The sequence below is a fragment of the Ruditapes philippinarum genome, unplaced genomic scaffold, assembly GCF_026571515.1.
Source record: "Ruditapes philippinarum isolate M1 unplaced genomic scaffold, ASM2657151v2 ctg386_1_1_1_1, whole genome shotgun sequence".
NCBI classification, from domain to species: Eukaryota; Metazoa; Mollusca; class Bivalvia; order Venerida; family Veneridae; genus Ruditapes; species Ruditapes philippinarum.
Genome location: NW_026862271.1, coordinates 1 through 24,678, shown reverse-complemented (window position 1 = coordinate 24,678; position 24,678 = coordinate 1). Strand labels below are relative to the sequence as shown.

At 31.7% G+C, this 24,678-nt stretch overlaps 2 protein-coding genes across 3 annotated transcripts; both read left to right on the top strand.

The window, feature by feature from the left end:
- The first annotated feature begins 1,266 nt into the window (after positions 1-1,266).
- LOC132718500 (uncharacterized) lies at positions 1,267-3,855 on the top strand. The gene is made up of 2 exons (XM_060702198.1): positions 1,267-1,842; positions 2,935-3,855. The coding sequence occupies exons 1-2, from the start codon at positions 1,427-1,429 to the stop codon at positions 3,137-3,139; spliced, it is 621 nt and encodes a 206-aa protein (XP_060558181.1). The 5' UTR covers positions 1,267-1,426; the 3' UTR covers positions 3,140-3,855.
- Positions 3,856-3,896: 41 nt separating this feature from the next.
- LOC132718501 (uncharacterized) lies at positions 3,897-7,750 on the top strand. 2 transcript variants are annotated; one of them, XM_060702200.1, is made up of 3 exons: positions 3,897-4,805; positions 5,146-5,284; positions 7,194-7,750. In XM_060702200.1, the coding sequence occupies exons 1-3, from the start codon at positions 4,750-4,752 to the stop codon at positions 7,320-7,322; spliced, it is 324 nt and encodes a 107-aa protein (XP_060558183.1). In that variant the 5' UTR covers positions 3,897-4,749; the 3' UTR covers positions 7,323-7,750. The 2 variants fall into 2 exon arrangements, with proteins under 2 accessions (XP_060558183.1, XP_060558182.1); XM_060702199.1 differs by adding an exon at positions 5,905-5,932 and having other exon boundaries at positions 3,922-5,284.
- Positions 7,751-24,678: the final 16,928 nt, after the last annotated feature.

Below are 24,678 nucleotides of genomic sequence, written 5' to 3'. Positions count from 1 at the left end.
TATGATAATGAGTATGATAAAAAAAACATAGGTCAGTTGCTGCCAATGTTACAGTATTATTAGATAAAAATATTGTTATTTCATTGTATTAGATAGCTCTGCTCTTTGCGGAATTATCTTCAGACATTTTTCGGTTAACTGTCGCAAGTTTTTAGCATATTAATGCTGGTTTTAATCAATCTCATACGCAGTGATCTCCCCTAATCAGTACAGATATTACAATTCTGCCAAGGGAGGTAATCAGTGTGAGGAGTTTGGATTTTAATGTGTCATTTACCGACTTTATATTGCCGCAGTACGAGGAGTGTTCAAATATGATTGCATCTAGAATTAAATTGTTTAATATTGCGGAAAAAATCCGTTCACTTAAGTTGTATTCATGGCTCGCTATACATTGTCTACTCAAATACTGTAATACACAAATGGTTGGTAGAAGACCAGAGTATGCCATTGAAATGCGGTCTTATATTAGGAATCGTTGTCTCATTTGCATAGTGTCAACACATTTTTAATGAAATCTGTTCTGTATATGAACACAATGAAATGTATTTTTCATCATTTATTCGTTGGTTTTATAAATTCAAATGTGAGTTAATAACGACTGAAGATGTACAACATGCCCGTCGGATTTAAACAGCAACGTCTGTCAAAAAGGTTGCTAAAGTGAAAGAATAGTTAATGCCGATTGAACATACAACCCTCTCTTTTTTAAAACATGACTTGAAAATGAGATTGATTTGTGCTAGATGGATATCCCATTTACTGGCAGATGGGCAAGCTCGCGTGCAATGCAATGAATTATTGCTTAAGCAGTATCCATATTACAATAAACTGTCTTTGATTACTATCGAAGTGAAATATAATGACAAGTCGTCTCTGCTTTTTGTTTGACTTTACATGCACACCAGTTATAATTCATTTAATAATCAAATATGTTTGTTAATGTTTTATTACATAATCAAAAACACATAATACATTATATTTATTATTATCTTTATTACCTCCATCCCTGAAGAGCATTTACATTATATATATTACAGATAGTACAATTGATATTCGTACTTGTCTTTTTTCTTGCAACGAATAATATTTTGTCCAAAGTTTATTTATCGCCCTCTGATTGCATTATCATTTTATGTAATGGTGTAAAAATAATTTTACATACATGTTATGTATCATTATCATTTAATTTGCACCTGCATGCTTAGCTATATAATTACATAGTTTACCATATTTATCATATACCTCATGCAGTATTATATTATCACCATTTTATTTGTTCGCTTGTGATATCACGTGTTATTTATCTACGCTGTAAATGCTTTAGATATACTATATGAAATATTTTGATTTGTGCACAGTGAATATACTTATGGAATATCTTTTTAATTGAAACTTTTACATAGCAGAGACATACGTTTTTAATATGGATTATTTTGGTCTATGTAAACTGACGTCTAATGTCACAAACATAGATTTTCTGAATTTTGCACCTTGTCCTCCACAATGGTTTAATTATAATGAATTCCGAGATCATGCACTAAATCAAAGTTTGTGTATGCATGAAGTTTGTAACTTAGCAACAAGATGTGGTTTAACTGGTTCTAATATTGACTGCTCGTTAACATCAACAACTGTGACAACAGATGATTTATCTAGCATTGTTACTGGTAACTCATCTGCAAGTACGATTTCATCGACGTATCAGACATCGTCTACAGTTCGTACATCTCTAAGCACAGTGTTATCCAGTGATTACTTACCGATTTCACAAGCTAATTCCGAAGATATTGGTATAGTTATACTAATCGTACTTTTGTCTGCTATTGCTGTCATCATCGTGTGAGTATGGTTTGGTAATAACTTACGACAAAAATCATACAAATATTCACGTTTCAAATGTTTCTCTTGAAGTAATATCCTCCAGTTTTATTACTTTTTTCGGACGAAGACGGTTTGACCTCCTTTGAAATTTACAGGGAATAACTGAATATTAGCAGAATTTGTATTTGTCATTTTAAAATTACAATCTTAAAGAGGGAATTTCATAAAATAAGTAAAATAATCTAAAAGATCTTTCTGAAACATTTACACTAGATATTTAGTTAATCTAAAGGAATTTCGAAAATTAATGTTCTTGTTGAATTTCTCGCATTTTTGCCAATCGTGCAACCAAAAATTTTACAACGTTGTACACAGCTTTTAAAATGTTATTAATTCTCTAGATAATTTTCAAGATAATAATTTGTTAAGTTAAACTGACATTATTAGTTTTTTCTTAAAATAAATGTATGAAAGAAAACGAAAGGCGTCAACACTAATATGAAAAACCCAAACTTGACAGTTTCATTTTTAAAACATATCTTGCAGTATTTCATTGATTTAATCATTTAATGCTATGACAAAACTCCAGAAAAAATATGTAAGTAAAAGTGCTTTTACCTCGTGCGAGTATCTTTTGTTAAGATGTTGAAACAAAATGTGTTATTTGGATATGTTTTACAGGTGTTAAAACATTTAATGTCGATATGGCTTTAAAGATTTTGTACCTCTTATAAGACCTCATTATAAGCTCTTTATATATCATGTTCGTTTATAAATCTTGTAATCAGCCATGAAGCAAATAAATAAATAAATAAAAATGCATTTTTGAAAATGTGATAACCCACTATTTGATATAACTCATTATTCTATAACTCATGTACTCGTAAATTCGTATATAATTTTGACAACATTACTTACAGAAGCACACAGAAAAACTACATTTTAATGTGATCATGGTTCCTACTTCTTACGTTGCCGGGGGATGCGTTACGTTAGTATCACTCTCCACTGTTGGATCTTTGTCTTCATATTTCTGATTTTGTTTTGGCTAATGTTTGTCATTGTAAATATATTAATTGACGAGTTTGACATTTACCTTCTAAATTTCAGAGGAATGATAATCTACTTGAAATTAAGGAAGACAAAACAAATAAGAATTATTTCTGCTACTCCGGTTACGGAACCACAACGTACTATATATGATGAACATGGACACAAATGTGATCAAAATTTGTCAAAAGAAACTGTACTAAAGCAATCAAGCGTTATATATGTAAATAATGAAACTCAAGGCATAACAATTACAAAATTGTAACACCGCTTCAACGAGTTACGGTTTCCGCATGGAATTTAATGCGAATTAGAAACAATAATAAATAGATGAAACTCAAGTTTTATCTATCAAAACGGGTTTAATATCATCAAGTGGTATAAACTATTTTAATTTTTATGCCATGTAATTAAAATATATCCCGTATTTATAGTAAAACCTTATCATTGGAAAGACTTCGCCTTTAATTTTGTGTGCTGGCTGAAATAAGAAGAATGTAGTCCAGCAACATACCAGTGGAAATACAGAAAATATGCTTAACTGCAGTGAAAATTTATATTTACAGTGAAAATACGGAAAATGAATAAAAAGGATTTTATTTCATCAATATTTCTCAATATTTCAGCAATATTGCATTAACAAATATATGATAAAGAAAAATAATGTCAAAGAAATACATTGTATATGTCTGATTTCATGTACATAACTACATATCACGTTTTGGGTTATGTATCATCACTGCAATAAAGACTTGACATACATTAGTAGTATTTGATATTCTTGTATGCCATTGAGGCTCTGGGTGAACGGTAACAAAACCTTTTATTTACAATCAAGATACGTAGGTATCTATAACATTTTCAAATACATATATACTATTCTCAAAAAAACTTGATATGCTTATAATGCATACGCGTCTTGCAGTGTTTGGGACAATTTTTTGATTAATTTTAAAGAGTAGTAACCTTTAAAGATTTACATTAATAATTTTCTATTTTCTATTTTATTTTCTGAATTCATTTGTATATATTTGTTTGTTTTTTCAAAAGTATTTATATACATATTTTTCGTAGTCGGTACAGTTTAAGCACTTCTGAAATTTAAATCGCCTAGTAACACATAAAAACGTGCTCCATTTCTAGCTCTTGAGTCATACAAATTGCATTTAATTAGATGAAAAAAATAATTTATGAATCCACCTCCTTAAGCTCTAATGGTTAAATTTGACTTGAGGGGAAAATCGACAAAAATTACAGTTGAATTGAAAATTGTCATTTTAATAATAAAATGGCGGATAACGTGAAAATAGTTATATTAGATGAAAACAAATACAATGTGACTAGAAAGAATTCAACTATAAGATGTTTTCATTGAAAGACAAAAAGTGGGGGAAAGAACCGACACAATTGCGAACAATATGGTCTGTGAAAAAAATAGTTTCGTTGTTATCTGCTTTATGAAGTATTCAAAACAAATACAGATTGAAACTGAACATCATATTATTTGATCTTCAGTACCACAATCAAATTTTGTGCAAATATAAAGATGGTTTATCTTTATTTTATCTGAACATAGTTTGTCATTGACCCATGCTTCATGTTAAAGTGCTTTTTGTTATCGGATGAAAAAGAACTTGTAACATTGTGTCAATTTGTTTCCATATGCGTAACCTTGAGATGTAATCTTAATAATATAATTATTTAATGACAAGCAGATTGTATAAGTAAAATAGTTGATTTTCTTACTTCGTAAAATCATCACAAGGCGGACAAGTCACACTCTTTCGGATGATTTCGTAAAAAGCATGATATACAATTCTCCGCGCCATGTTGGATTTACACTGAAGAAAGGTACAATAAAGTAGTGTACAAAGGATGTTTAATCATGACTGGCTAAGACGATGGACAATTAAACGAACGATAACAATACGGTAAGTCTGCATTCTGAAATACATGCGCTTGTATTGTTCATAAAATCAAAATAAGCTGATGAAATATCCTGCAATATAAAGCTAGATGCTTTTCGCATCTTAATACGGAATGTAAATGATAAATTTATGGATTATAAACTCATGTTCACTTCTTTTTACACCGGTTTGTGTTCGATGAAAGGGAGAAGTATTGAGGATGCTACTCGCTCTGCACCGTGCCCTCCCCCGATGATACCATACTTGGAATTCCGAGATCATGCTCTTAACAACAGTTTGTTGTTAAAAGATGTTTGTATAATCGCCAGAAGATGTTATACAAATAGTATACTTTTTGAAACAGACTGTCCAATCATACAGACTCCCTGCACGACAAGAAGTACAACCACACCGACAACCAATCAGACAAGCACCACAATAACAACCTTAGTAGTAATAATTGTTGTAGTTATTATAATTGGTATCTGGATATTATCATATATGTAAGTAAACGTGTTTTCTATATAATTATATAACATTTTTATAAAATTTTGTTCAATAATGAGCAATAATAACGTGATTGTGTACATGCTTACATGGAATGTAATTATTTTTAGTTGAACACCAACTCAACGTCTCTTAATGAGCTAGACGTCAAAACAGCTCACTTTTTTTCTCTGTTGACAATCATCCAGACTTCCATTATAGTACATGTATGTTCAAAATTAAAAAAAAACAAACTTTTTAAATTTTAATGAATAACTGTTATAAGCATACTTATGGACTGTCGAAGCGCTACTGTTATAATTTTCATTATTTGATCACACCACAACTGCGGCGTGTAAGGATGTATTCAGTTGCAATTTAAAGATGCTTTTCCGTCACATCTCCATAGAAAATGCAATTTAGTTAGTGGTTGAGTAGAGAAATAATATTGTTTTTTTCTTGAAAACCAAATAATTTATCACAAAATTATAACAAATGGATTAGTAAAAATCAGAGTATCACCAATTACAATATTGCGAATGGTAACACTAAATTTTGTTTCTACATATTTGTATAAAAATCAAAATGATCTAATTTAGGTATAATTATGAAATCGTTTTACATATTTCATTTTCAGCGCTTATAGAAAATTTAGGAAGAGAAGGGTAATTCTTTACTTGAATGTGTTATTCTTTCCCTTCCATTGCTCCCCACCATTACTTACGTTTCGTAAAATAGTTATATTTATTAGTTGAAATAATTGCAATCGCTACTGATTGCGTCAAACCATATCTATTTTAGGCAGTCAAATAATACACATCTGTTTTCTCTTTTTAGATATAAGCCTCAGTTTTCTTTGTTAAGAATTAAGCATCTTTTACATTATATGTCAACTATCAATTCAGGAAAAGAATTTTGTAAGACTTTATCTTCCAATCTTATCCTTTTTTGTAAGGATTTTTGAAATGCTTTCTATATAATTAAATCACTAGCATGTATATGTATTTTAAAAGATAAATATGTTTAACCAATTCTACATGTATTGTTGTTGGTAGTTTCAGTACAACCTCTTCAACTACCGTTTCTGCCAATGATATTATTGCTACCATCGCTTTTGCTTCTGTTGTTGGTGCAGTCACTGACAATCACTGTCTTGCTTCTGATATAACCATTGTAATTGTAATGTTCGCTACTTGTACTATCGGTAGTATCGTCCCTGATATCTCTGTCGCTACAACAACTAGTGCCACCTATGATAGTGCTTCAACTTTTGCTTTCACAAATATATTGCGGACATTTTTACTTTCTATTATATCTGCAAATCATCATCGCTGCTGATTATCCGGATGTTTTTTGTCACTGTCATTGCAATTGCTTATGGTTCATCAACACTCTTGTCACTTTCATTGCTTATGTCAGTGCTATCGCTATCGCTACTTCTGTTTGTACTCTAATTGTTCAATACTGTCTCCGGTAATCTAAACCTATATTAATTCATTGCAACGAGACCGCGCAAAGATCACTTTTGCTGCTTGAAATACTTGAGACGTTTGTCATCGTTTCTACTAATTATTAAAATTCAGGCCACAGTCACGATTTTTTACCCGTGCAACTGATGTGGTACGGGGACATGCACCCCAGAACACTTTTCGTTCTACGATGCTCCTAAAATCGTTTTTCGGAGTATTTGGTACAGTTTAAAGTCTACAACTAGTGCATGTTATTTTGGCATAGGTCAATACGTTTTTACAAAGATCGGTGCACCGTAATTTTAAAGGGTGAAAGGTTGACTACAGATCGATAACGGATTTAATAAATGTCATTGCTATTTCACTTCCACTTCAAACTCTAACTGCATACTACTTAACAGCTGCTGTAAAAGTTATTATTTACACAAATTCATATAAGCTCTTTTTTAATTTTCAGGCCAAGTATTCAATAAGCAAACATTGCAGAAAAGAACAAACAACTAACGATGACATACAATGTCCAGAAACAAGTACTCATTTATTGGAAAACGATAAAGATATCAATAGGAGTGAATCAGTGTTGTAAATAACTGTCTGAAAGAAAAATGAATTTTGAAGAAAGTTAACAAAATTATGAGCAAAATTTCGGAAATTACTGCAAAAGATTATACAATAGCATGTGTTCCGTTAATCTGCACCAAAAACTGATATCGAAAAGAGGAATGTGAGGAAAGAAGCTCGTGGTAAAGAGGTAAAGGAAACAAATGTTCAAAATAAATGGAAGAGAAATTCATCTAAAAATGAATGATGATAAGGTTTCAAAATGTAAAACAGTTAAGTAAGGAATAGAGGTAATACCATTAATAGCTAATTAGCTATACAGATAACATACGTTATCAAAAGAAAACAGCTGACAACTTTTCGGCCCTTTCGAGATGTTCCGATTGCTTACAATGTTAATATGTACATGTATTGAAACCAGTTCTAAAAATTACCCGCATTTTTCCCTATTGAAAAAAAGGAAGTTTGAAAATGCGACGCTGATATCAGGTACGGTAGCATTTATTTGTTAATGTGTTAGAATCGAATTAATATATCCCAAGCAGTGAATCTGTCGCTTAAATAAAATCACTGTTTATCTTTCGGATGCGCCCCTCATGGTGCAATTTATCGCATCCGAAATATAAACATACTTTTATTTCGAGATAAAATCACTGTTGAGAATACATTATTTCTTTAATATTACATGGCTCTAAACATTGAACTATTATTTTTACAAAATCGTGCACATCGCATAAAATACAATGTGGTATCTTATCTAAAACGGAAGTAAAGCATTTGAGACGCTCCTTGTTATGCCCTTTGTTTGTATTTGTTTATGGCAGATAACCCTTGTATATTTCAGTGAATAATTAAAAAAAAACCATTGTATTCGCTATTTATCATCAATTAAATATGCATGTGGGCAACACTTGTTGGATACAATTTAAGCTTTATTTTGATGTAATGACATTCATCATATTTTTCCTACTTATGTTTTATAGTTAAGACTCCATTTGACGAGTAATTCAAACTTCATACATCAAGCCATAATGAAGCTCTATTGTGAATTCTTTTCTTGAAATACCTTGCAAAATTGACTAATTCTTTAAATTTAGTTTCAATACCTGCTTCCTACAAACTTTTAATCTCATTTCCCAAATACAAAGCTAACATAGCTAAGGCAAAGTCCTCCATGTAACTATTAATGAGTTAAGATTGAGAAGAACTTGGCCATTTAAGAATACATCGAGAAACAACATTGTTACAATTGTCCTTGGTTAAGCTTTTGGTCCAGTTGCTCTTAATACAAATGACACAGTGAAGAAACAGTCTTTTGATACCGACATAGAAATATGGAACAATTCTTTGAAAGTTTACAAAAAAAAATGTTTCCAGCACTGAATAGCTAATGCAAATATTAAGAGGAAAATATCGGAACAATTCAACAACTTAATTAGTGTCATCTAAAAAAAAAACTGGGAGATGTTGTCTGAAATTATCAAATTAAGAACTTTATGGACAGAGTACATTTAATCTAATGAAATTCACCGAATATATACGAACAATTTAATCAATTGAACTGAATACTATCACAATATCAAGTACTGTTAAAATGTCACGTGAAAAAAGGCAACAATTTCGAGCAATCTGCAATAGGACGAACTTGAAATTAGGAGGCAAAATAGACCCTGGCGGACAAAAAAAAATAAACAACAAAAAACAACAAAACATTAGCGTCATTTTATAATTTGTACAATTAGTGCATAAGTTATAAAATTTTCCATCAAATGTGCATGTTTTTCTTTTCTACGTTACTCAAATATCACCTTTTATGTATGATGAGAATCGTAGTTTTTCTTTAAAATTTGCTAAATTTGGTTTGTAGAACATCGTATCTTTAAAAAGTATTGTTATCTTTATTGCATAAAGATTTGTAATAAATAAAAAGGCAATAAAAAGTCCATGTTTAATCAAGATTTACAGTATTTGTCAGGTTTTTGCGCGTGCGTTATTGTTATTCAAATATGATCACTCTGTCATAAATGTAATAAAAATTATCCTACAATATGCCGGAAATCATTAAACAATAAAGCATTAGGTTTATCAGTTTTGACTGCAGGTTATGTGAGTATAACAAACCACCCGTGAAGCATTTTTTTTACACACCTCTATTGTTTGTGACAGGTCTGTACATTTTCGGATATACCTGATTAGACAATACATCAGCACCATGAGGATTTCGTACATTCTTAACAATATTTGAGCCGTGTCACGACAAAACCAACATAATGGGTTTGCGACCAGCATGGATCCAGACCAGCCTGCGCATCCGCGTAGTCTGATCTGGATCCATGCTGTTCGCTATCAGTTTCTCTACTTGTAATAGAGTTGGTAAACGAACATCATGGATTCTGATCAGACTGCGCGGATGCGCAGGCTGGTCTGGATCCATGCTGGTCGCAAACCCATTATGTTGGTTTTGTCGTGACGCGGCTCATTTATCGAAATGCCCGTTGGTCAAGTGGATTGTTGTTTATTTATGCGTAGTATAAAATTGAACACAATCAAGTCATTTTGAATTTTACCTTTGCACTCAAAGTTTACACTTTGGTGGACATAACGTGACTAAGAGCAAAACATTGAAAAAAGGTCTTACCAATTTGAACGCTGTGTTAATTAGTAATTACCAAAAGAAAGTGTCCTTCAACTCAATGACCGTGGCATCGAGTCATGTTTGTGTCCCGTAACATTCATGTTTAAGTAAATTTTCATTATGAAATTAGAAGCGGTCATCTTTCGGTTTTATAATGCTCAAATATACATATACATAGTACGGTTAATGCTAGTGTTTTAAATTTATACTGTGCTCATATTTGGGTATAATATTTTTATAGCAGAAATTTATAGAAAATCTAGGAAAAAAACTTACTGAATATGTCTAATGTGAATATAAGAATGCAAAACTATGTCTGTGAAGTCGCATGTGATGCCCTATTGCTGGTTAAATATATTTGGTCTTTTCTTTACAGAAATGCCAACAATGACAGTCTGTATTATAACTCTGTTTAATTATGTCATGTGCTGAGTTTAAAAGGTAACACAATCTTTTTGTGTTGTTACGAACCAGGCGTAACGAGAAAGAAAAGCCAGCAACAAACTTGTAACAATAACAAATTTATTACAGAAAAATTATTAAAGAAAAATAAAATAACAAATTATCTTTACAAATACCTGAAGTCCAAATAAAAATTACAAATGTCTAGTCTGATCCTGGAATGATCCTTTTTCAATAGCACAGTTAAATCCAAGTTAAATCCAAGAACACTTTAGAATAAATTCCCACAATAAAATCCACAAGAATAATTAATAATCCAAGCTCCAATAAATCACTTAATTTCCAAGTTGAATAATACTCCAAATATATTGATGACTTAAAAGATCACTGATGACTAAAAAGGTAACTGATGACTTAAAGATCCGATTAATGAAAAATGTCTCCTTATATATATTAACTAAGAAGTTTCCAGAAAGGTCTATTATGTTCTCAAGTAATCATAATCTAGCAACTTCAACAATAAAGATCATTCCAGAAGTTTCTATCTAAATATAATGCATGAGTTTTCTACAACAATTAAGAACCTTCTAGTACATACATGTAGTTTATGTTCTAAAAATAGAACAATGATAATATTGGAAATACCAACTGGTCAGATATAAATTATATACATGTAATATGTTGCATACATAACAGTGTATTTAAAAAAAATATCTTTAAATAGAGGCTGTATGGAAATTATCAGTAATTTCAAATATCAAATTTAAGCACACTATATCTGTAAGGAATTTTTTTTTAAATATTTTATTATTTTTGTGTATACTGAGTACATTATGAAATACTTTCGGTGCTAAATTAAGTTAAGAAATATATTTTCTGGCATAATTAAGGATGATATGACTTTACTGACATATCAAAATGATAAAAGGCAATCGCTCGGTGATTGAATGAACATCCATAGTCCATGTAACATAATATTATATTTGTATATACATGTAAAGTGAAATTATAATTCTTTCACTTTTTGTGCAATTTTACAAATTTGTTAAACAAACTTCCCCATTATTCTCAAAGGATTCCTAAACCTTTACAACTCTTACAAACGTGTAAAGAATGTGTAGGGCGATAGGTTCGTTAAGGGATACACCATTTAACATATACCACGTATTATAAATCATACACTAACGCTTGTATTAATCTGTATAAAGAGTAAATGTAAAAAAGAAATCACACATATATTGGTGATTATTTAAATGTCCTTGTGGACAGTTTCTTATATATCGTCTATACATGGATGTTTTTATCGCTCCCAGATCTGCATTGTTTTACCTAATTAATGTCTTCCATGATGTCTTTCATCTATTGGTTTCGTGGTTTTGCTATATTCTTTTAAGCTACTGAATTACTGGATTTTTCCAGAGCTGTCCTTAATAAGATGGTGGCAAAGGGTTATCACTTTCGGGTCCAGCAGGTTAAGATTAATAAAAGTCATCTTTTGAAAGACTTGCTTTTAATTGCACGGAAATATAACAAATAGAACTGTTGTAGCTTTCAGCTGTCTTAAAAAGACTCAGGATCGCCCACTAAAGAAACAAATAACGCACCTATCGTGTTCCAATGTTTAAAATCTAAGATATTAATTAAAGATTTAAACAAGGAATACCTTATTAAAACAAAATTCAGTTCATTATTGTGCTGTTTGTTTTGAAAAAGATATGGATTATCAAATGCTAATTTAACATATTTATAATTAATTTGTATACAGCTTCCATCTGTATACCACCATGCTCTCACTCATTGATTAACTAGACAATAAATTCATGATACTTATTCCTTTAAATTATTGCTATAGTTGCTATGACTGTCCCAAACAAAGTGATTTCCAGCTAGGAATTTTAATTAATCGTCTTTTGATTAATTGTAAAACGTTGATTGTGGCGCTATTTTGAAAATCTTTTAAGATTATGAAATATTGGATAAGCATCGGTAGCATATTAATAAAGTAGTCTTACAGTGCAACAATTCCTGAAATTTCAAGTGCCAAAATCATTAGGGATAAGGGATCCCGGTTAACCTATACATTTACAATCTCAACTGAAAGATTACCATGTTGGTAATAATTGACGAAGTCGGTATCGATTATTTCTCTTGTTGTGATTCATTTATCAAACAATGTTAAACTAAAATTGTTTTCTGATATAAGAAAAAATATCCGTAGGTTTGGTGCACAGTTACCCTTACTCATTGCTGTTGGTTGCAGGTTTCAAAAGTACAAATCTACATTGTATCTGTCGTATTAATATAGAATATCAATAACAACGGTAGCTGACTGTTTGCACAATAATGCAGCATTTACTGTCAAGTATGCATGTAATTGTCAGATATCCCTTTGTGCAAGAAAAGTGACAAAAGCATGTTGGTAATTATAGCCCTGTTTCAATGTTAAATAGGTTCTAAAATTATTGAGAGAGTTGTAAGTTGAGTCTTAACTTAAGGGGTTTGTTTTATCAGTTTCTTTTAGGTTTGGGAAGTGGTTTTTCAACTGACACATGTTTGATTCGTATAACAGATTATATTAAATTACAAATGGACAAAGGCAATATTGTAGTCATGACACTTTGAGATCTACAAAAGGCATTTGATACAACTGACCATGCTGCACTTGAAACTTCAAACATTTAGCATAGATAATGACATTCTTACATGGTTCAAGTCTTCTCTCTGATAAACAGCAGCTGATGGATGTGGCTGGTACTCATTCTACTAATGCTCCCATTACATGTCTCCTAGGAGTCCATTCTATATCCTTTTTTATTTTTATATATGTCAATGACATGACTGCAGTTATAAGCAATAAACTATATGCTGATGACTCAGGTACCCCTGTGTCTGGTAAAAATAAATCTGGAGTTGAAGAAATTCAATCTTATGACATGAGTCTTATTAGTGATTGATAATAAATTGTCTTTGCATTTTGGCAAGACAGAGTCTATTCTTTTGGGGTCCAAGTTAAGACTTAATCAGGATCTTAACCTCCAGGTCACATGTAATGGTTCTGTAAAAAGCCTACATCTTTTGTTTAAGTGCAACTTTGATCAAAATCATTTGAGATATCGACAAATGACAGGTTAAAGTTTTACAGAAAAAGGGATTACCTTAACCAATATACTAAAGATTTTTGCCTATGTCTCTGATACAGTGGTCATTTTGACAATTGGTGTTCAACCTGGTATCATGTTGTTTGTTTTTAAAAAAATAAGATCCTGAACAAGTTAATGAGATTAGTGCTGAACCTGAACAATAGATCCCATATTGGTGAAGGACATTTCAAGAGAATAAATTTGCTATCAACAAAACACCGTGTGGAACAAATCATTTTATGTATTGTTTTTAAAATCAGTCAAACTTGGCTTAGCCTCAGCCCACTTCAGTGATAAATTGAGCCGCGTCACGACAAAACCAACGTAATGCGTTTGCGACCAGCATGGATCCAGACCAGCCTGCGCATCCGCGCAGTCTGATCAGGATCCATGCTGTTCGCTTACAAACCCTATAACAAGTAGAGAAACTGATAGCGAACAGCATGGATCCTGATCAGACTTATAATCTTGACATAAAAACTGCATATCTCATTTCATTTGAGTCAAATAATACAAAAAATATAGTGAAAGAAAATAGTTGTGATTTAACAAACGATAAAGTGTAACGTCTTTTATTAATATCTTTTATAGATAAATCCTAAATATTCATGGATAACTTGAATTTGAAATTATAATTTATTAACTTGCAATCACTTAAATATGATAGCGATCAGAAAAAAAATCAACAACACAGGGACAAGATAAGACAAATATGTTAGTATAATGTACATTCAATGGAGTGAGACATAACATGGCACAAACATGAACATTGTTATAGAGTATGTAAGCGAACAGCATGGATCCTGATCAGACTGCGCGGATGCGCAGGCTGGTCTGGATCCATGCTGGTCGCAAACCCATTATGTTGGTTTTGTCATGACGCGGCTCATATGACAATTGAGGAACAGAACAAAAGAAACAGCGTATTCGGTACACAATCAGTACACGTCGAAAATGTTATCCTGTAATAACGTGTTTTAATGAGATCACTTGCGATGAGTTTAAAATAAGAATGTTTTAATTGCTCAAAAAATATGCACGGACTTTGAGAAAAGAGTAACTGTTGCACATTAAAGTGATGCGACTGTTGCAGGCATCATTGTAAAAGTTGCAATTGATACAATATTACGCATCCTCGAAAGAAAGGAAATGAAAGAGGTCGAAAATTTTAACATAAAACAAATCAAAATTTAATCATTTTTTTATCAATCAATCAGTATTCGTGGATGCACTTTTCTTAAAAATGTCAAATAGCTGTGAAACATTTTTATTGTTTAAATCATAAAATGACTGATTATATATATATCATATATATATTGTATACAAAATTATCTATTAAACCATTTGTTTCACAATCATAATTTTTTTTACAGTTCAGTGAAACAAAATACCTATCCTATATAATTTTGAAAAGTTTGAAAAGTCTCACGACCTCCATAAAACTGAGCGCCTTGTATTGTGCGACTGTTATCTTTAAACAGCAATAAAACACTTGAAAAGAAGAAATATTCTTTGTTTATTTTAACTCAGCTGCTCTCTTTTGCCTTTGTTAACATTTTACAAATGCATATGCAAGACACATTAATTTTAAATACTACCGTGTTACTCGTTATCTCAATCATTCATATGCACACGTATAATAAAGAGAACTGCACGATCGTCTGCATAATCATTGTCTATTTGCTTTTAGCATAAAACAAATTTTTGTGGCTTCATGTGGTGTTTCGCCCGTTATCAAATCATGAAAATCACCTGCATGAATACGATTTCGAAACGGTTAAATTATGTTATTTGAGCTAGCTATTTGCACATTGGTGCACAACAAGTCCTTGACCTATTTAACTCAAGAAATTGATCCTTCGTTTATCATTGAAACATGTTTTATTCAGACTAAGGAACACGTATTGTTTTAATGAGTTTGAGGCCATATTTATAACGAGCTCATGAACATGCTTGCAGTTATTGCTAAGTGTTAAAAATATGAACGTGCTTGCAGTTATTGTGTTTTATTTTTATTGTTTTACAAGCATGAATAAATTCTTATAGCTATCATAAACATGTGCATAAATATTAATACATGTGACAGCACAATGTTTGCAATATAGCAGAATTTAAACAGAATGTTTCTTATCATAGAGCTTTTGTTCGTTTGTTCGTTTGTTATTGTTTTTTTAACATAATTATGTCAACATTTTCAAGCAGACATTTTATAGATTTAATAATTTTCAATATTTTCTTTCCTTATTTATTACTAATTTATCCGTTGAGTTATTTCTAATACAATTACACTAAATTACACATTTCATGAACATATGAGAATTAAGGCCTTAAAACTGTAACAATGCTACCCCCCCCCCCCCAAAAAAAAAACAAAAAACAAACTTCACCCACACCCACACATAGACGCTACATGTGCACACACATGCGCATCCTTTAAGATAACGTAATTTAAGATATGAGCGCAATTATGATGCGATATAATACATTTTGTTTCTAACATTCCTTGTTTATACGACATTTTCTAATGCATCGAAATATATCCGAAGCTTATTGAAATTTCACAAAAACACAGATCTACCGAAAGAAATTATTTAAGTAGTTGAGCATTTAGTAAACTACGAAGAATTTGTTTCATGAGTAATAATTCCTCCATTTTTTTGTCTACAAAGCTTTTGAGTACTTTGGGATTCAACCATCCGACAACATGGGGCTCCCCATTAGTTTTTCCAACATCCTCTTTTCTCTATCTTTACTACTACTTTGTTTACACCTTAGCCGTATTGTTATTGGTGACGAATTTCATTAATGATAAATTGGAAATCTGTCACTTGCCATCGAAGGAGGTCTGTTTAACAAGAATTCCATAATATAACATGTTCTTTCCTGTAAATCTGGTATTAAGTTGTGTGAATTCAAGAAATAGAAGTCACAGTAAGATTCGCTTGTACAACCAAATTTTTACTGGTATGGTACTTATTAAGCGTTAAAAGAAAATAAAAGGCGGGTTATTTTCGCACCATATATCACAATAGGAATGTATAAATGATATAAGTGAAGAAATTCCGAAAAAATCTTACCCATTTTTCATTTATGAAAACATTACCATATAAATGTATAGATAAAATAATAAACAAACATCAAAGATTTAGAAAAATTGCTTCTAATAAATATAACATATATATATATATACCAAAGAGTTATATTCCTGTATTAGCATATTAAACAAAGTTAGATATTGAAATTATATATGTGATGAGAAATAATCAAATATAACAATGCTATGGAAGCCCTGGAGGGACATTTTAGATTAATATTTAAAACTTATTATTTAATTCTTAATATTTAAAATTTAATTCTTAATATTTAAAAATTAATTCTTATTACTTAAAAATTAAGATCAGAAAACATAAGACGCGGGTATTTGAATTCAACGGTCTCTGCACGAAGAAAAACTGGGAAATTCGATGTAGCTGCCTACAGGTAATTGTCATTTTTTATATACACAATAACATTCCCTGAACTATTATATCTCGATTGTTATATTTTTCATGCTAACAGTTGAAACGATTAAGATATGTTAGTTTTATCAAAGACACCAGATACGGTGCCGCTTTACATTTTATTGATTACATGGTGTCAAATAGTCAGGGGGTTAGGTTTGTCTAACGATAACGTTTAGTTGTTGGTGGTGGATAACAATATTACATGTTGACAGCCCCAGCCCTTTGTTTTTATAACGCTATATTTCATTTATTTTTATTTCTTTTAAGGTCGTAACCATGGAGATCCCGTTGAAGTTTGCCTTTATCATTTTATTGACAATGACTCCTGTGTCAACAATTGTGTCATCCCTATTACCACTGAAAACGGAAGCACCAGGTTAGAAGTGAAAACTTTCATGCTGACTTGAAGTACGCAGAAATTGTTTTACTTTGTCGCCACAACATACGTCTTGGTCTTCGTCAGTTAAAGAGGATACTTCGTTGTAATATTTAAGGGCGTCACCGTGTCATGTATACTTCACAAGAAATCGTACAGGTACAGTAGAAAAAGAATTGCAGTTTAGCGGAGACGGCTTATTGTACCAAGGTGGATGAATACATTGAAGGATTTGAGAGCTCCTGAACGAATTGATACGTCAAACCCTATTCATGCAGAATGCTTGCAATTTATGTAACGGATGTTCTTCTAGCGGGACTTTATCGCATTGTATTCACTGGAATTTGACCACAGAAACGTGTAGACACTTGTACTGGAGAAACAGAAATAAAATGTTGTTTAATGTACTAGAACTATCAGGTTCTACTGATTATGGTGTTTATGTTGATTTGTAGGATATTGAATATGAAACAAATACAAATGATTGAACATTAGACAATAATATATATACTTTTTAATGAATAAACATTGATGTTCATGTTTTTCTGATGTTCATGTTTTTTTGAAGTATGTGCTTTTTTATGTTTAACTGCTAGTTAAAATTTCACGAGTTCGCGTTACTTATTGTTAGAAAAGGTCATAAATCAAACGGAAAAAATAATAATAAAATAACTTAAACACGAGACCTCTCTTGAAACATTCTGATCCTACATTGCTGATTGCATGACAAATCTGACTCAGAGTAAATATTACTAGAAATCTAAGTAAACCGTATGTAGGAAATTAGAAGATAAACATTTTGAGCTCTTTGAATTTTGCCAAATGTTCTCCAGAAGGGGTCAAATTTTAGGACTTTTTAACCACAAAAGACCAAATTTCAACTTTGACCTACATATATGACCTATGATAAAGTTACAAGTTGTTTCAAATGAAAAAGACCTGTAGTGTTCAAAATGTTTTTCTTTGATTTGACCTATTTACCGCATATGACCCAGCTTCAAACTCGACCTGAAGATTATCCAGACGAATATTCTGAAAGTTGTTCAAGTTGAAAATACAGCATCTAAAGTGTTCCCTATGTTCTTCTTATTTGAACTAGTGACATAGTTTATAACCCCAGATAACCCAGATTAAAAATTAACCTAAAAAACAATTAGATAAACATTCTGAGCAATTTTGAAGAAGATGGGATACAAAATGTGACCTGTATTGTGTTCACAAGGGAAATGTTGAGAAACACACCAACAGACGACAAACAGCGGGCAATGACAATAGCTCACCTTTGAGCTGAGCTAAAAAGGAATCAAGATATATCAGATTTTCTCTTTATTGAATTAATCACAGAGCTTTATTCATTTCTGAACAGTTTTCAATGCATATAGTTACGCATCTAAAATATTGTTTTAAAAAAAAACTGGCAAACAAACTTTTCTGTATTCTGTATTTATCTATTTTTTTGTATACTATTGTTTGATCCATTAAGTCTGTGACAAGCTCTTGAACCATCTATATTTTGTTTATTTTGCGTTTATTGTAAAGAAACTTACTCTTCTGAGCTAAAATGGCTGAAATTATTAATGACAAGAAACCCCAACATTTTCGACATTTTTTAAAAACAGTTGGTTACAAGAAATTGATATCTGGTTACAGGTTCCGCGAAAGAAATAGTAGTACAGAACTTTGACATCTTTGGTATCATCCCTTATGCTAATCTTTTTTCCCTTACTGATGGCGTATAGATAGGCTATAGTTGTTTGTTAAAAAGTATAATTACAGTCCACTTTAAAAATAAGGCAGCAAAGTCAGTGTAACAACTTTTACTCTTTAATTACTGTGACTAATCAAAGTACAAAATCAAAGGTATCTACAATCGCTTCAGGTTCAACTTCCAATTAATAACAATCTGGGGTAACTACTTACTGTATGCTACATCATAAAAATAAAAGGGTATTCATAACACGATTCATGTTTTCAGGTAACGTTAAAAACATAGCAAGTTTTGCCATGTGGGTGAGAAATAAAACAATAATTGCCACTAAAAATAAACATATGCCACAAATGTGCTGTGTGCATTTGGCAGGTACAAAAAACCAACTTTTTACATAGATAAAGGTGTTTAAGAAGCAAACATTATTATAATAATCATAATCACATTATAATCTATATTTGTCAATAAGTTGGTATGCTTATAATTATCACAGGGCTACAGCATATATGTCAGTTGCCTACAATTTCACATGAAAACAGAACAACGATTGATATTACTACAAAATAAATTTCCGTTTATCAACCATTTTTAAATGAATGTAATTATTATCATGAACAATTGTGATTTACCAAGAACCAAACAATTACTATTTTTAACTTAAAAAAACCAAATATTTGATTTAGCACATTCGATACAAAATGTTGCTGCGATGAAGCTTCTGGACAAATATAAACGTTTTCCTCTCTTTCTAGGAAGACTTTGTTCTGTACTTCTATTCTAGAAACCACATACCCATCTTCCTTCAAACGGATCATATTCATGAATTATCTTTTTTCTGGACTCCCAGACCTATTAAAGCACCGCGATATTGATTGGCAAATAGTTCAGATTGTTCTTCAGAATATAATGAGTGCTTGATTTTGCTGTACTTTATGTTAATAGTTCTGTCCACAGGGACTCCATTTATCATGAAACTTTTGTCCTCCTTTTTTATCTCAGGTATATATGGCACTGTGACGCAGACAAATTGTAAGCTGTAAAAATACTCTGTGAAACTGCATGGTTTTTGGTCTACATCAGTATAACTGTTAATTACTTGTCCTGATGCTTAAGCCAATGAGAAGTCGTAGTCCTCCACACTGTCCATGTTACTTTCTCCGTACTAAGCGCTTTATTTCTTATTCTTTCTACTGCCAGACTTTCCCCAAATGTTTAATACATCACTCGTGCTTATCCACCTTTTGATTCAGTATCAACTCTGTACTTTCCATCTCGGTAGTTCTGCCATCCCATTTTCATTTTACATGCACTGCTTTGTCCTTTGCCTTTCTTCACAGCAGTTGCCTAAAATATATTAGAGGTTTTATTAAGAACCAATTTCATACAATTTTGGCCTTAGAGGGACATACCTTATAACTGATGTCAAAAAAAATAACCTCAAAAAACATAAATAACAGACTCTTTGAAAATATTATAACTTAAATTAAAAGTTTCAACTATACATTCCCAATCATTATCGATAAAATCAGCTGTTAAAATGTATTTTGCAGTACTGTAAACCAGTCAATAAACTATGTAGAGTTGTTGCAGTACAATTAATGGATTGATGCAATTATTTCAGAACGCCTCTGACTTTATAAATTGTGGTAAAATGAGGTTTCTTTCAGTATAGATTCTTCTTTGACATTGTATTTGTTTATCATTTCACTTTCATTGAGCAAAAACTTTTACCAAAATCTGTGGCAAGGTTTTTGCAAACTGCAGGCATTTAAAAGCACACTACTACAACCTATAAGACTGATAATGTAAATTTCCAATGCAAATCAATGATCATACTAGTAGGATGATGGTGACCCTAAACACTCGTCTTAAAATCAAGGCTTTTTATTAAGCTTTTTAACTAGATCCCCAAGGGTAGCATGTCCAGCCTTCTTGATTGTTATGCTTATTTTATTGCAGACGCTGTGAACTGCATCAAAAATGGACGACTAGTCAATGTAGGTATAAAAAAAAGACAGCTGAATGTGACTCTGACCTTTAAGCATGGGTCTTACGTTCTACACACCTTGTCATGGCGGTGAACAATTGTACCAAGTTATTTTATATTCCCTCAGCCCAATTTTGACCTTTAACCCCTACAGTCTGGGACGGATAGTCTTTTGCAAAATAAATAAATAAACCCGTCCAAGCCAGTCCTCACCATGATATCAAGTGCGTGTGTGTGTCCTAGCTTATAGTGTGATTCAAAACAGTTTTTCTTGTACATAAAGTCCAACTTACTTTACTTCTTTCGCAACTCGTATTCTCTGTGCCGCTCTTTGTGGCGTCAATCTGTCAACGGAATGGTTTCCCGCGTCCATTTTAATGATGAGATTTAAGTACTAAATATTAAAAACTAAATTTTAAATCTTAAGAATTAAATTTTAAATAATAAGTTTTAAGTTTTAAAAATTAATTTAAAATGTCCCTCCAGGGCTTCCATACAATGCAGCGCTACTTTCATAAACTATGTATAGTTTTAGCTTTACTATTGATTTAACATGCGCTCATACTATCAATGTCGATAACAGACCTAGATACATATTAACTTTGTGATAACCATTGTTGGGAGTTAGAGTGTAATTAAATAATTCAGGTGTTTGTTCATATTTGTTTGTTGGTTAAAATTATAGGAATGTACATGACATGCGGAACGTTATTTTGTGGATTAGAACATGACATGCTAAATTATGCACCGTGTCCACCACCAATGATGGAGTACAGTGATTTTTATAATCATGCATTGACACAAAATCTGAGTCATTTAGAGACTTGCAATATATCCCGAAGATGTCGGCTAAATGAAACTTTAACAGACCAAAAATGTCCGATAATGACAACATCAATATCAAGTATGAACTATTCCACAGATGGATTCACTTCATTCAAACCTACTGGCACTTCCCGTCAGTTTACCACAACAGAAACAAGTACAAATTATTCAGTTGACAGCAGTACTTCATCATCACCTACTGGGACCAACAATCATTATACAACTACGGCGTCGCAGACCACAACGGCAACAAAAATAGCAGCAACAACAAGTGAATGTAGTGACACGTGTTTAATAGCAATTTTAAGTGTTTTGTTACTACTATTTCTTGTAATATTGACCGTGTAAGTGAAGAAACAAAAATAGACACATTGTGTATTCTTTATCTAAATCTCGTTTACATTATCACTTTATATCATAAATTTAACTCAAATGTTATAACAAAGAAAGATAACTATACACATATGATTATCATTAAATTTGAATGAGCATACAAAACGAGAGTACAATGAATATATGAATAATTTCTTCCGATCCGTTATTATAAATATAATAAATCACGTAATTAGAAATGTTAACAAACTGATCCCAGCATCAAACTGATAGAAAAATACTCTAACAGGTCCATTATGTCTCAGAAATGCTATCATTTTTATGTCACAAAAACTGAAATAATTTTGGTATACTTTGTTGGCATTTGGTATAATTATAGTAAATTAGTATTTTGTATGGAAGTCAAAATACTAATTTGTTCACATTTTGCTACCTTTGTGACACATTATTGTACATTCAGTAATACTTTTTTCAGCTTTGAAACATCTAACATTCTCCAAATCCATTTTTTTTTTAAAAAGAATCAAAATATCATTGACATTCCTAAAGAATTTTATTTTTATGGATTTCTGACGCATAATTAGCCTTTTATTTCCCGCATTGCTTGCTTTATTGCTAGATGAAATGTTGCCTTAATTATACAAAACTATACTTTCATTTTAGGATAATCGTGAAAAGAAAATTGAAAACTAGGGTAAGTATCTTCATCACGAAGATTTTATAGTATCTTAAAATTTACAACATTTAATTAAAGCACATGTGTGCCAGTGCTGCTTACATTGAAACTGTTCATTACTTTGTTATATCAAGTGATCCAGTAGCTTAACCATTTAGCAAGCTACTACGGCTGATTTTGTCTTCCTTGAAAATACCGATGTGACCTCCTATGCTAATGTATTTAACTATTTCTATTACCACCGCTGCAGCTTTTTCACTGCCACAGCCATTGTTCTTGTTTCAGTTTCTATCGTTGAAAAAAGCTATAGCTATAGTCGTCAATATCATTTTCTCGCTCGTACAAGCATTTCACTACTGAAGCTGTTGTAATCGTCATTTCACTTTTAGTATCTCAGTAGTTCATAGTGTTTCCCTACAGTCGCATGCTATTGCAAGAAGGAATAATCTTGTGATACTACCGAAACTAATAACAAAATAATAACAGCATAAAAATCACTTCATAGCAAAATATGCTCAAATAAAGTTGTTATATCGTGTATTGTTTCACATTCAGAATGCAGAGATGAAAAGGCAAACATATACTTACAAAGAGGATGTCGCAGTAATCAACTATAGTTGCATTAAAGATGACGAACAAGTACGTTATGATGATATAAACAATTTCTCAATATTACGTGTACTTGCACCGGATTCAATCAACATCGAATTTAATAATTCAAATGATACCGCAAATAAGGAAGATTCCCCTTTTGATCTCGAACAAGCAAGAAGTACATCTTTGAAAAATGGAGGAAATGAACAAATAGATACTCATCTGTGATTGTGACAAAACCTTGCAATAATACTTATCGTATTGTCTATGTATCTTACATGCAGATATACATTTTTGTATTACACGTTATGAACTGACAATGAGATAACTTTACTGGTATTGGTAATCATGATGACCCCTTAGTATTGGCTTCCCTATATGTAGTAGGTTACAATCACAAGAGAGATCTCTAGATCAACATTTTTGGTTGAGGACCACACTTGGGCCTGGAATACTGTTTCTTTAACTATAAATCAGGATAAATACTCACGCATTGTGCATTGTGTTAGAAGAAAATTCTTCTTTATTTTAATTCAGGGCATTATCTTCACAATACTTACAAAAATCATTAAGGGTTTGTATAATTATACAAGCACTTAAGGTGCTTGAAACCAGATAAGTTAACTTAATTTTCTCTCGAAAATCTTCAGACTACAATACGTTTGGTATACATGTACGCGCAGTACCTAGCTAGTGTTGCTCGGAAGCTGTAGAAGTAAAAGTTATACGGGCAAAAACAAGCAAACAAACAAAACAAACACGGTTTATATTCGAACATGTGGACCTCGCTATTAATAGTGATTCTGTAAATTGTCACAACGGTCAGATTTTCTCTCTTTTTTAGACTGCAATATGTATCAATCAGTAAATGTGTGGATTGAAAAGCTTTGAAGAAGCTCACATAGGTTCAATATCATAATACAACTCTGGAGTGAAATACGGGACATTTTCATGTCCAATCATTGAACACTCACATGAGGCAAATAACATGCATGCAACCTGACTTTTCAATCGAAACATCCTCGGCTATTATCTATAATAACCTCTGAAACAATACGGATTGAAAGTAGTTCTACCACGTTGGTTTCAGATGGAAGTTTGCAATGTAAAAAGAATGTATATATTTGGCATCCAAAGGAAAAAAAAAAGTATGTTTCGGTAGAATTTTGATTTAAAATATGTCTGACAACACTTTTTAATTG

Excerpts from the sequence above, each read along its gene's own strand:
- LOC132718500 (XM_060702198.1), top strand. The coding sequence starts at position 1,427 with ATGGATTATTTTGGTCTATGTAAACTGACGTCTAATGTCACAAACATA. Across the intron at positions 1,843-2,934 it reads GCTATTGCTGTCATCATCGT|AGGAATGATAATCTACTTGA; the intron begins GTGAGTATGGTT and ends TCTAAATTTCAG.
- LOC132718501 (XM_060702199.1), top strand. The coding sequence starts at position 4,932 with ATGGATTATAAACTCATGTTCACTTCTTTTTACACCGGTTTGTGTTCG. Across the intron at positions 5,285-5,904 it reads ATCTGGATATTATCATATAT|CGCTTATAGAAAATTTAGGA; the intron begins GTAAGTAAACGT and ends TTTCATTTTCAG. Across the intron at positions 5,933-7,193 it reads GAAAATTTAGGAAGAGAAGG|GCCAAGTATTCAATAAGCAA; the intron begins GTAATTCTTTAC and ends TTTAATTTTCAG.